At 46.1% G+C, this 14,195-nt stretch overlaps 1 protein-coding gene across 4 annotated transcripts in view; it reads left to right on the top strand.

Annotated features, from left to right (window-relative positions):
- Positions 1–14,195, top strand: part of Entrep2 (endosomal transmembrane epsin interactor 2) — a 411,852-nt gene that overhangs the window by 376,546 nt on the left and 21,111 nt on the right. For all 4 annotated transcript variants that reach the window (NM_001427632.1, XM_087589068.1, XM_087589082.1 and 1 more), the window contains one exon: positions 4,924–5,031. In NM_001427632.1, coding sequence (NP_001414561.1) covers positions 4,924–5,031 — 108 coding nt within the window. The remainder of the gene's footprint in view (positions 1–4,923; positions 5,032–14,195) is intronic.

The raw sequence follows: 14,195 nt of genomic DNA, 5'->3' as shown, positions 1-14,195 counted from the left end.
GACTCAGTGTCAGCAGTGACACATGTGCTGCGTGTGTCCGTGCCTGCCACTTCGACTGACATTTTAAGGGGACATTACAGACCACGGATTTTAGCCCCATGGAGCTCTCCTGAGAAAGCGGTCCCAGGGGTAGAGGTGCTACTTAAAGCAGAAAGGAACTTTAAGGAAACACTTAGACCTAATTCCAGTGGGTGCAGCTAGGAGAAGCCAAACACGGAAGCAGCTAGGGGAACGGAGGGAAAGGAGTCAATTTGGCATGTGTTTCAAACAAACACACTTCACAAGACATAAAGCAGTGTTAGCCTGGGGATGCGTATTCGTAACAGAAAGTTAGGAGGCTGGTGGGAATGTATGCAAACTCGGTGCTATTTTTAGGACATTCACTTCAATGACGATGGGACACGTGGTCATTAAAGTTGAAATTCCTGGTGTTTTTGTTCTATTTCTAGCTACGCTGCGTCGATAGGGGTCACTGTTTTGGTTATAATTTGGAATTACCCTCAGAGACATGTAAAACATATAATGAGAGGGTTGGGGATTTAGCTCAGTGGTAGAGCGCTTACCTAGGAAGCGCAAGGCCCTGGGTTCGGTCCCCAGCTCCGAAAAAAAGAACCAAAAAAAAAAAAAAAACATATAATGAGGAGTTCAGTATGATCTTCCAGGGTACCCATCTCATTGCGGAGATCCATCTTCTACAGGGCATAGGTTGGGGAGCCTCAACCCCTGCAGTGCGATGGATCTAGACAGTGTGAGTAAAAATGGGCCCCTGGACACATCAGGAACATCCTTAAGGTCAGAGTCATGGAACAGCTCCTCATGTGGTCTGCCAGCTCTGGTCACCATCAGAGCTGCAGACTTAACTTTTCCAACTGTTGTCTAGATTGTCTGTGGGACAGCACCCTGGCAATTAAACCTCTCCATGTCCCAGACTATACTTGTTTGAAATGGTCGTCCGCCATAACCACCTGAACCTTGCTTGGGGCTGCTGGGGTCTTGCGTTTACACTCAGGAGGATCACCTCATCCCCATCTCTTCCTCCACATTCCATTCTCCTCCTCCCCCTCAATCCCAACCCATTGCTTGGCTTCTAAAGTCTTTCTCAGACACTGTCTCCATACTTCTACTGCGGTCCCTGATCACACCCTCTCCAACAGCACATCACCAGTCCCTTCAGTGTTTCCAGACCTTTCAGTCAACAAATGTTTGCTGAGCCACACTGAAGCTCAGGTTTGGTGCCACTCCCTTTCAATTACTTTCTTGTTCATTCGCAAATGAAGATCTTGTTCCCATTTTTCCCCAACGTCAGCCGTTGTCCTCTCTCTAGCATGGTGCATGTGTCCTGCTCCACAAACAAGCTCTTATCTTGCCCCATCTTTAATGGCTGCAGGAGCAGAGAGGGCATTTGAGTGGCCATAGCAACTTTGCACAGCCTGTTCAGCTCTGCCATGGTCTGAAACAAAAAATACCACCCAGAGCCTCTTCCCAAGGTAGTATTAACCAGGGATTTACCTCCTGCCTGAAGCAACCTCCAAATGTATGCCAAAGCATAAAGGGCTGTGCTCCCTGAGAGGTCAGCAAACAAGGGGAGTCCCAGAGTCCCCTCTCCCACTGACTTCCTGAAGAAACTTCCCAGGGCTCTGTGCAACCAAAAGGAACTTAGGAGCTGCCCTGAGACTTCCTGCGCTGAGGAGACACAACTGAAAAGTTCCAGATTGCCAAGCCATGGCGTAGACTTCTCAGGATAGAGTTCAGGAGAGGGGAAGCATGAAGATAGAACTGTGGACTCTGTGGAGGGTGTCCCTCAGGTATTCTGTTGAACACTGTTAGCATACGCTGGGGAAGAGATTACTGAGGCTAGGAAAAGAGACACTTAAAAGGATTACAGGCACAGAGCCTAGCTAGGCTCACAAGACTGGGCAGAATCTGATTTTCACATTGTTTAGGGGTATCTAGATGGCCTCACTTCCAGGATGGGAATAATGATCCTCAGTCTGAGAGTTGCTAGATTTTAAAATTCAGACTCCTTTCTCCGACTCTACATGTACACTAGACCATACAACCTTGAGAACGATGAAATGCCATGAGCTAAATTTATCCTCCATAATGTTGTCACAGTCACCCCTCTTTTGTATCCCACAAGTTGGCCTCGAGGTCCTGAGAAAAAGGACTAAACAGTCAACTTCTGCAGAGGCAGACAGAACACTGGCTTATGACTATAGGAACAAGGCCTACAGTTGCTGCTGGACTAGACAGACAGATGGACATAAAGATCACCATGCATGCACAATGTTGGTCACTTAGGACATCTTCTATTTCCTCTCAGGGATGCTCACCTCTCAGGGATGTGGTAGAACATCACAGCTAACCTCAAGATCTTTGTCCTTCTGTGAAAAGATAGTCTTTACTGGTGGCTTTTTGGATGTGCAGATTTTGCCTGCTCTAAAACACTGGAGTCGACTGAAGTATCATTGGTCAGTTTTGTGAATCTTTGGTCAGGTTTTTGACTCCTGTTTATGGCATGGATTGAAAAATGAATTTCCTAAGGAAGAATGAATTACCTTTCGATGACTAAATACCATGACGTAGACCCTCTAAGACAAAGAACAGTGCCATTTAAGTAGACCAACCCTCCATGACAGGGAGTAATGCTGTGAAGCATGGAGAACAAGTTGAAAGCGCCTCGTGTCCTCTCGTTAGACTCACCGTCAGCCCAGTGGTCAGGGTCCCAGCTAGTGGGACAAGGAAAGGAAAATAAGCAGCAGAAAAATCCCAGAGAAACAACCTTCGCAGATGGCTTGATTCTCTGCAGAGAAAATGCTGAAGTACCTTTAAAAATGGCTAGAACTAATGAATTCAAGACCACAAGATACCACAGGAAAGCACACACACACACACACACACACACACACACACACACACACACACACACACACACGCCACATTTCTTTATATTCACAATGAGCATGTGGAAATCAAAATTAAAAGGGCAAAAATGAACTGCAGTCTAAACTTTATCCAGTAATTAACTCAAAATGGGTCATGGGCATGAACATAAATTACATGTTTAGAAAAGAAACATGCAAAACTGTTTAAGTATTTAGAGCTGGGCAGACTTGGCACCTAAAGCATGGCCCACAGAGAGAGGGGTGGAGAGGGGGAGGGGAAGAGAGAGGAAGGAGAGAGATTGGATGTTAGGACATAAACGTGTGTGCTGTTTGCTCACGCTTAAGGCTAAGTGCATACTAAACATAGATGCGTGAGTACTCATGTGTCCTCCATGGAAAGTTCACATGCAGTGGACTGAACATTTTCCTCTTCCCAATCCATGTGCTGACCTCCTGACCCCAGCATGATGTCAGCAGGGCTTCAGGCCTCTAGGAAGTGGTGAGTTCATGCAGGTGGAGTTCTCCAAGGATCTGAGTCTTTGTTAGAGAACCCAGAAAGCTTGCTGCCCTGTTCCCACGAAATGAAGCCACAGCAAGAAGTTGGTCACCAGATCCTACCCTCAGCCTCCAAAGGTGCGAAGCAAATGTCCCATTGCTATAGCCGCACCCCCGGTGGCATTTTTGTTATTGCCCCCAAACCTCAGGCACCATGGGAAGTACTCAGAAAGATACGCCACAGTAGTTTGCAAGTCCTGAGAAGGAACTGGCATAGAGAACACTTAAAAGGAATGAAAAGGCACACAAGCCAATGAGAAAATAAGCAAAACCTGAAAGACATTTTACTAAAGGGGAGCCAGATGGCAAATAGCAAGCAAAAAAAGAAATGGTTCATCTTTTATGCATCAGGGAAATTGATTATAGAGCTGGATTGGTAAATCCATGCATACCTATCAGAACAGCTAAAACAGAAGCCACATGAAATGTTTGCAGCCATGCCGGGAAACCAGGTCACTCACGCATCATGGGTGTGAATATAAAATGGTCCAGCCGTCCTAGAGAACAGTTTGACTGTTTTTACAAAACCAACCATGCAATACCCACACCCAGCAATTGCTGTCTTGAACAGTTGCTGCAGAGAAATAAAAACCTACATTAACATAAACACCTGGAATTTTTTTTATTAGTCCTAAATTGCTTATCACCCCAGTACTCCTCAATTGTTTGATGGTTAAACCAATTGTGGTACGTCTATGCAGAGGAATACTACATATCTGTACAAAGGAACGAACTGCTAATATGTAAAACAGACTTGGTGGATCTTAAAACAACTGTGCTGAATTTAAAAGAGCATTGGGAAAACTCTCAGGCTTTCTGATCCTATTCCTCTAACATTCTTGAAACAAGTGTTGCAGAGCAAGCTAGTCATTGATGGAGGGTAGTTGGGGTGGGAAGCAGCAAGGGTGGGGTGAGGAGGGTGTTTATAAGAAGTAGCATGTGAGACCCACAGTGTTAAGTGTCTCGACTGTGTTGTCAGTATCCAGGCTGTGATAGTGGGCTAAGCTATGGTTTTGCAGGATGCTACCCATGGGTACACGCGATAACTGCATCATTTCTGACAAACACATGCGAATCTGCACTTACCTAAATATAAAAAGTGCCATTTAAAGACTTGACATTTTATTAAACACTCATCAGAGTGTCGAGTGTCAGTATGATTGATAAAAATTACCCACCTTCTTACATGAATATCCCAATATTTTCTGAGCTATCTTACCGATGACTTCTTAGCAATTATCAAAATTATGAAAGACAGATTTTAGTATTAAGAGCAGTTTGAGCTGCACAGGAAGGAAATAAACAAATGTGTGTATTTTAAAGGCTAACCCTGAATATGAATAAAATACAGTCATGCATAAAGCCAACCTGTGAATCAGCTGGCAGCTGGCCCAGGCTGGGCCAGACCCAGGCTTACGTAAGTGTGCCCTGGACTCTGTGTGTCCAGCAGGAACTGACCCTTCTCCTCCTTCTTTTCCTGCAGGACCTCCTCTTCAGTGTCTGTGCCCTTAATGTCCTCTCCACCATTGTGTGCGCCTTGGCCACAGCCATGTGTTGCATGCAGATGGTCTCTGCTGATGTCCTGCAGATGGTGAGTGCCTTCAGGCTGTCCCAAGCCCATTCAGAGTGCCTGGTCCAGCCCTCCCTCCTCTAACCAGCTTGAGTCTGATATAGAGGAGCAGAAATGGCTCCTTCTGGGTAGAGAATCGTGAGTTCTATCAGTTCAAACTGCCCAGAGACCCTTGGTGTCACCTCCTGCTGCCTTCTGAAGGAGGGGACTATGTGTACGCTGCTGTTGCCTTACTTCAGACAGAGTTCTGCGTTATGATAGAGTACACCCCAACCCCATCCCCCACCCCAGGCCCCACCCCCTGCCCAGCACCTGGAATGTGTCCCTGAATGAGTGGAAAGCGTGCCGTGCTGGGCACTCTGCAGACCTAGATAAGAGCAAGGCCCGTTCTTCTTCCGGATTCCCTGTAATAGAAGAACTTTGAGGTTGTTAGAAGATTTCTCAAAATGAAAAACTGCTGTTCTCTGCTTATGAAATTTGCTAATTAACCCCGAGATCATGGTCTGGTAACCCTCGTCTGGTGTTATGGCCAGGGTCTTATTTTTTAAAAAAGACCTTCTGCTCCCGTGGGGGTGGAGAGGCCAAAGCAGGGGTCACAAGCTTATTAATAAACATCTTTGAACACACACTTCATAAATCGTGACGGCCCCTTGTTGTCTCAGCAAGAATGGACCATAGCCTAGGGTTCAATACATTGTTGCAAAACTCATAATAAAGAGAAGTCGGTATTGGTTGTTTGTTTAGGAGCTACTCTTGTGCCCATTCTCCCTTCCCCCACCCATTTGCTGTCTCTGTCTGCCTCAGTTTGTTTTTCTCTTACTGTAACAAAATAGCCAAGACTAAGTATAAAGAAAGCAGATTTACTTAGCATCCAGTTCTAGAGGGTGGGGAGTCCAAGATTGCACAACTGTGTTTGGTTAGCTTCTGATGTGAAACCTCAGCAAATGGCAGAAGGGAAGGGTGTGCATGGGGAAGACAGACAAAAGAGCTAGCCTTCTTTTATTTCTTAACAGCCCTGTCCCCAGATGGTAGCTAACTCTGCTTATCAGAGTGACTCCTCGCTCCCTCTACATAGTATTAATCTGTTTATTCAGGAGGAGTTGAGTCCTGCTATTCAAGTACTACCCAGCAGGCCTACCTCCCAACACCACCATATTGGGTTGGGACAAACCACATTCTAGCCGAGGCTCTCTATGAGCATCACCGTGTCTTTCAGCCCAATCTTCAGGGCCACTGGACCCCAACCCAATGTTTTCTGCCTTTCATGAAAGAAAGGACAAGTTACTCCTATATGGGGTTTTCCTTTTAAATCTTCCCCCTCACCCACCCTTTAGCAGTGCATCTGTTAATCAAGATATAAGGCCATAGAGCATCATTACCAATATGTTAAAACTCCGTTGGTCCTAATTGTATGTGGCATGCAGCCTGGCTCCCACAGCATACATCCACACAGCTGTCACAGCGAGCTGACCTTTCTGAGAGGTCGCAGTATTCTGAAAGGTGTCTAATTAAGCAGTTATTCAGCAGGATGAACTTTTGGCCTCATTCACTGAGGCTTCGTGTTGGCAATTTTCTCCAGCATGCTGTATAAAAGAAAGGTTAAATACCAGAAGGTTCTACCCATCTCAGCAAAGTTTGCTATTGATCTGTAAATATCACACCAATTCAACCAAACTAACAGAACTAAAGCCTGCAGAAGATAGCAATATGTATTCCCCTACTTTTAAACATAAAATTGAAAATTGGGTATATTCTAACTGTGTAACCTTTTAGAATTAAACCAAACTACACATAGTTCTTATTGGAGGCCATGAAGAGCAGAAGTAGGTCTGGGGTCATGTGTCTAGCATGTCTACATCTGAGCCCCAATGCCTCTGCATATGTGGTGATTTTGAGCACATCACTGAACCCACTTGCCCAGTAGTTTCTTCATATATGAATGGACCTCACAGGACAACCTGCTGATCTCTGTTGCTTTTTTGTTTGATACTTTTATTTGTTGGCAGTGCAGGGGGTTGGAGCCTTGCACAGGCTAGGCAACAGCTCTACCACTCTGCTATGCCTCCAGTTTTATTTTTATTGTTTTAATGTAGTGGAGTATCAGCCAATTACTGGACATCATAGTAATGACATTACAGTAGCACCGTCACAGTAATGACATCACAGCTGTGACATAACAGTAATGACATCACAGTGGTACCCTCGTAATAATGACATCACAATGGTACCATCACAGTAATGACATCATAGCATTACATCACGATAATGATATCACAGCAGTACCATCATAGTAATGACATCACAGCTGTGACACAACAGTGATGATATCACAGTAATGACATCACAGCAGTGACATCATAGTTTACAGAGCAACTGTGGTGCTCCATAAACAAGCAAATTATTACAGAAATTACAAAGGCTATGTCTGAATTTTCTGTTTTGATAACAAAATGCCCTAGGGTAGACTCCTCTAAAGAGGTTATTTAGATTACAGTTTTGAAGGCCAAAGGGTCAAAACAGCATGGCGCCTGCACTCATTAATACCCCTGACCTGTGTCACAGCATGGTGGATGGCATCACCATGGAGAAGACATGTTCATAACAAACTCTCTGAACTGAAAGCATGGCATGGTTTCCTTGCAAAGGCCTTGCCTCCAGTTACCTATCTATACCCCACCATCCCCACCCTTCCCAGAAAGCCTCATCTCTGAAAGGTTCTACACCTCCTCCCAGAAGCACCATGCTGAGGACCAACCTTCCAACACACAGGGACAATGGAGGACTAAACATACCCAAGCCATAACAAGGTACCACCAGAAACCTCCTTGCTTAGAAGTAGGAATAACTGCGCTTCCTGCTGGTGAGGCTTTCTGTGGCATACGCTGTGGGACAGATGAGGGTCTGGTCTCCTAGTCAGACTGAGCTATGTGTACCCAGCACCATAGGAAAGTCAGAGAGAAGACCTGGTTATAGTCCAGGTGGCTTTGAGACCAGCTTGTAAACCTGTAGTCACATCCCCACCTACTGGTCTTAGTTCTTTTTTGCTAAAGACCATTAAGTATTTGAGCCTTTCTGTCCTACCGGAACTGCTGAGAGGATGGAGCATAAGGTGTTTTTGTCTTAGTTATGATTCCATTGCTGTGAAGAGACCTCTCATGGCCATGGCAACTCTTATAAAGGACAACATTTAACTGGGGCTGGCTTACTGTTCTGAGGTTCAGTCTGTTATCATCATGGCAGAAGCATGGCAGCATTCGGGTAAGGCCTGGTGCTGGAGGAGTTGTTGTTCCAAAGGCAAACAGGAGAAGATTGACTTCTACATGGCTAGGAAGAAGGTTTCAAAGCCCACCCCAACAGTGACACACTTCCTCCAACAAGGCCACGCCCACTTCAAAAGGCCACACCTCCTAATAGTGCCACTCCCTGGGCCAAGCATATTTAAACCACCACATTATGGAGTTAAAAAAAAACAAACAAACAAACAAACAGGGTGGCCACATGGAATGTGGCTGGCCCAGGCTGGATGTGGTGGCTGCATCCCAGAAGAAATGAGCTGGCCCAAGGCAGTTGTGAATACACCCAGTCTGATAGAACCATGACGTTTAGGGAGATGCCTTGAAATCTCTTTTCAGGCTTCATACTTCATTTCATTCTGCTCCTTAATTAAAGGAATGCTATATGGTCATTGGGAGAGGTTAAATTATATAGCAGTACATAAAAAAAGTTAATGGCCGTCCTCACCTGGCCATGGGAGAGACAAATGCTAAAGATTTGCAGTAAGTCCTTCCATTCATCCATTATATCTGAGTGCCGATAGACTTGCATATAAACAACCGACTTCCCTCCGGCCCCACTTCCCCAGCCTAGCGGCTGTGAGGTGGTATCCTTTTAGTCTAGATTTGTCCTTTTCCAGTGATTAATGATGTTGGTCCTCTTTCTGTGTGTTTAATGGCTACTTATAGATCTTCTGTAGAGAAATGGACTTCATCTTGGCCATTTTTAATGTTTCCTTGTCTCTTATTGCTGAGCCGTAGAGTTCCCCGTGCACTCTAGACACACGTCTCTCTTCAGACGTGTGCAAATGTTCCCCCCACCCACCCCTGTTGATTATCTTTACACCTGGTCATATCTCAAACCACAGCGTTTTAGTTTGAATAAGACCCCAGTGTGTCTCTTGTGTCCATTCCTGCTTTGATCTTGCTGTCCTGTCTCCCAGTGGCCTGATCTTAGAAAATGAAACCATTCCTTCAGAGACTTCTGTAGTCTTCGGTTGATGTTGAGGAACATCTTGAGTCGAGTGTCACGCTCATTGTGCTGTGGAAGGCCAGGTCTGTGTGGTTCCTAGCACCTCTGTGGCTATCCCATAGAGCCATGTTTACCATAGTGTTACAAGAACTTGTAAGAGAATCCTTCAGCTTCATTTCTCCTCAAGCTGGTTCTGAACATTCTGTCCCCCTGTATCTCCCTGTGAATTTCAGACTCAACATGTCAATTTCTGAAAAATAATCACACTGGGATTGTATCAGATCTATGTGGCAGTTCTGCCATGTGCCGCTCACCACAATCTCAGTGTCGTCTTCTCTTGTTTTGACATCTCAGTTCTGGCTGCATTTCCATCACCGAGCTTGGCTGTGTCTCCTGGTACTTGTCAACCATTCTTCTGTTGTTTTTACTCAGATTCTCAAGTCGAGAAGTATTACTTAAGTATATGTGTCTCTGTGTGTCTAAGTGTGTGTGTGTGTGTGTGTGTGTGTGTGTGTGTGTGTTTGTCTGTGTATATGTGTCTGTATGTATCTCTGTCTATGTGTTTGTGTATGTATGTGTGTGTGTGTGTCTGTGTATGGGTGTGTCTCTTTATGTAGGGAGGGTCTGTGTTTGTGTGTCTCTGTGTGTCTGTATATGTATATGTCTGTGTGTGTGTGTGTCTGTATGTATGTGTGTATCTATGTGTATGTGTCTGTATATATGTATGTATGCTCGAATCTGTGTGTCTGTGTGATGCTAGAGACCGGGCCCCAGGTCTTGTACATGTTTGGCAAGTGTCATACTGCAGCCACAGCTCCTCTAAGAATCACTAATTCATGACAAGAACACTGTGGGGCAGCCAACCCTGTAAACATTTGCGCAGCTTCCTGCTGCCCACTCCTGATCACCCTCACTAAAGGTTGCTTTCAGAGAGAACTGTAGGGTTCTTCTGCTGTGTGCACCGAGATCCTGCTGTATGAAAACACCTTCCTTAACAACTTTCCACACAGATGTGCTAGGCTGAGTCCCAAATGTGTGTGACAGACTGACACATTCAACCTGATTGCTCTATAGCCTCCTTAGCTGGTTTTAGGAGCCACCAGGCCCCCCGTAGTTTGCTTTGTAGTTTGCTCATGGATAAAGGCAAACTCATTACCATGCCCAGGAGCTCAGCAGCATATTAGGACTTTAGAATTCTGAGTACCCGCATCTTCCTTATAATTTGAATGCATATTGGGGATAATTAGCAGCAGTTAGAACTAACATCATGAATGCCTGAGACGGCAAGTGCTATTCCTATTGTCAGAACCGCTAAAGCCCAGCGATTCTAACATGCAGAGAAATCCTGGCTACATGATGATACAGTTCCGCTTATTGATATAGCTCAGTAGAGATGGTGTTTTACCTCCTAAGTGTCTCCAGTGTCATTTCTGGGTTTGTTTTTAAAAGTAATCTCATTTTCCTCCCCATTTCCCTCATGGCCACCTTAACCTCGGGAACATCCTCAGCTGTTACCCAGCCTGGCTTGTCACAGTCATCTCATAGGATTGCCCTGTGTTCTCACCTCCGCTCTCGTGGTTCGTTAAGCAGAACCCCCTTGGAAAGGGCAGGTGGGCGTTCACTTTGCACAGGCCTGATAACTGTGAGCATGGGGCTGGGTGTGTGGGATCCTCAAGGTCGTAACCCACCCTAGGAGTTCATCAGTCATCCAGAGAGATCCAGAATGCTGAAGGAGAGCTGGGGACAGCCTCTGTTCCTGGGGTAGAGGTGAGGGGGACAGGGAAGGCAGGGCTGGGCAGGCTTCAGGCACATCCCACCATGATTCACCCAGACTTTGGCTGACCAACCCTGCTCTTCACCTTGTTCCCCACAGTTGATCAGACATGGAGACAAGAGAGAGAGAGAGAGAGAGAGAGAGAGAGAGAGAGAGAGAGAGAGAGAGAGACTGACTATGACAGAAGCTTCTGTTTGAGCCTTGTGCTGCTGTGAGTGAATCTTTAACAGGGGATGGCATTTCGTGTTATAATCCTGGTGGTACCAAGAAAAGCGAGCCTGAGACTGATAGGTCAATAAGATGCCCATAGTCGCGTGAACCTCAGTGACCGTTCAGTGTCTACAGACAAGGCATTTGACTCAAAGTTTGAGGTCCGTTAACTTCTTCGTGGTCTCCTCCAGACAGTAGAAGCTAGGCTGTGTGGTCTGAGCCTAATTTTAGGAGCTTGGTGTTGTAGACCTTTGGAAGATGTCTAGGGCCAAGTATCTGCAGTTCTCAGTGTCCCTTGCTTACAAAGATTTGTGTTCCTGGAAGAATTCCCCCCACCCCCAACACACAGGACATAGGGTCTCAGGTACACACTGTGCATGAGTGACAAACCCAGGGTGTATCTACGAGCACCTCAGCCATCTTCTACACACAGTTGTACTGGTGTCCATGTGATTTAGACAGCCCAACGGAAGACAGAACCAGCCAGGACAGAAGAGATGACTTAGAGCCCATTTCTTGCCCTCTCCAGGAAATGTAGAATCATGCATTATGTCTGACCATGCTGTTGTAGCCATGAGGCCCCAGAGCAGGGATGTGGGCTGGCAGAAAGGCGTCCCAGTCACTGACGTTCTGCCTCGTGCGTCCTGAAGGAGGCCAGGCAGCTTGCCAGGTGAGAAGGAGCTAAGTTGCTAGGAAGGGGAGACAAAGCACGCATGGTCTGAAGGGTAGCTGAGCAGACCTTGTTCAAACCAGGGGGTGTTTGGCACCAGCTGGAAGGAAGCTGGAAACTGGATGGGATTCAGCGTGAAGAGCCTTGATGGTAAAAGGTTTTTTTTCCAACAGCATGAGCTCATCTGGGCTACTTTAAAAATAGCTCCTGCACAAGATGGAGTCTGCATCCCAGAAGCAGAGACGAGGCAGCTTGCTTCTGAGCTGCCCCGCTGGCTGCTTCTGCGAGGGCAGAAGAGCAAGGACAGCACCACAGCAGAGAGGTATCCATCCATCTGCTCAACCGATGCTGGCTGAGCGTGTGCTGTGCCCCCATTTAGGAAAGAATAAGGCAGTAAAACACAGGCCACCTGACAGTCGATGTAGTCGTTCCTTTTCTGTTGCTGTGATTAAAGCACCATGACAAAGGCAACGTATAAGGGAAAGCATCTTGTGGGGCTTACAGTCCCAGAGGATTATAGTGGATGACAGTAAAATGAAGACAGTAAAATGAAGATATGGTGCCACCAGGAACAGTTGAGATGAGAGCTCTCATCTCGAAGTACAAACAGGAGGCAGAGATAACTGGAAATGAGAAGGGAGTCTTTTGAAACCTCAAAGCCTGCCCTCACGGACATGCTTAATCTAGCAAGGGCACACCTCCTAGTCCTTCCCAAACAGTTCCACAAACTAAGTGTTCAAATTCGTGTTTGAATGCATGAGGACCATTCTCATGCAGATCACCACAGTCAGGGGAGGAAGTAGCCATCTGTTGTGTTTCTGACAGTTGGTTATCCAGGTTTGTGAGGGTGAAGGAACACAGAAAGGTGCTGAGTTTACATGGGACCCACTACCCATAGATTCTCCAGCAGCTGCTATGGGTAGGGCCTAAATGAGGCCATTGGCCAGGGATCTTGGGAAATGTAGTCAGCCAGCTTTCAGCCCCAGCATCTCAGGGCAGAAAACAAAGCTCGCCAGCTTCACTGTGAACTGTCCTCACTGGACGCTCACTATCCGTGGAAGGGAGAAAGTCCTGTGAGACTGGCAGGCTTCATCTTGGGAAAGGCAAAAAGCCCAGGAAAAGGCTCCACTTGACAGGATTCTGGGGGTTTCTATAAAGATGGCATCAGCACAGCCCAAGAAAGGCAAAGTCATACTCAGGCCCTGTTTTTTATTTTTTTTTTTAACCTTTGTCAGGCCTCTGGTGCTGAGTATTTTTGCATTTCGTTAGTTTTGCTCGAGTATACTCTTTTTGACCCTTCTAATTTCTGGTAGAGACTAATTCAAAATATTTCCTTGCTAGACCTCAAGAACGTTTGTGCTCCCCTCACCATGAAGCTATTGTGAAGCTGTTATGGGGCAGGCAAGGGATTTAACAGCTTCTGAGCCAGAGGATGACAGCACACATCCAACCCACTCATAGACAACAACCCCCCTCTCATTTCCAACAATTAAAGAAGCAGTAATGAGCCAGACTAGCTGAAAGGGCAGGGAACATGCTGTGTGTTGGGAAGGCTGGTGGGGGCCATTTTTAATCTGATGCATCCCTCATTCAGTGTGGCCATCATCCCACAGCACAGGATTTCACTGCATTTGATCATATTCTGAACCCTGGACTCACCCCTGCTAGTACAGAAATTCTCCAACTGCCTGGCCCCTGTGTCTGCACCAGCCCACCCTATCCCTGCCGCCACATGGTACTCCCATCCACACAGCCCTACCATCGTCACTGCCTCCTGCATATCCCCAGAATTAAAATTTGACTAGATCCTTGTTTTGCTCTTCTGAAACACATTGTTCGCTGGTCACCCCTTTTTGAGCTTGGATGCTCTCCTGAAGCCCTGGCCTTTGCTACCCCACCAGCCTTTGATGGCCCATTTAGATATCATCTGCTTCATGAATGCAGACCCCCCTCTTCCCACACTGATTGGAGGACTGTATTTGCTACTGAGGCTTTTGTGCTTAACTGTGTACATGTGACACTTTGTTTCTTTTCTCTTACCTCACTGACATGCTATGGGAAGGCTCAGAGCCCATGCAGTGCGGCTCATTTCACACCTACAGATGAAACAGTGTCTTAGCATTTCTGTGGAACAGGCAGTCTCTGGCAGGAGTGACCCAAGGGTGGAAAGAGAAACAGTAATAGATACCCTGCAGAGATCCAGGCAGACAGCACTCATTCTATTAAAGTGTGCTTCCTTTGATTTTTTTAAAAAAAGATTTATTTATTTATTATATATGTGTACAC

The sequence above is a fragment of the Rattus norvegicus genome, chromosome 1 (assembly GCF_021556685.1).
Source record: "Rattus norvegicus strain SHRSP/BbbUtx chromosome 1, alternate assembly SHRSP_T2T, whole genome shotgun sequence".
Lineage (NCBI taxonomy): Eukaryota > Metazoa > Chordata > Mammalia > Rodentia > Muridae > Rattus > Rattus norvegicus.
The sequence above is the reverse complement of the archived record's forward strand: the minus strand, read 5'-3'. Positions and strand labels throughout refer to the sequence as shown.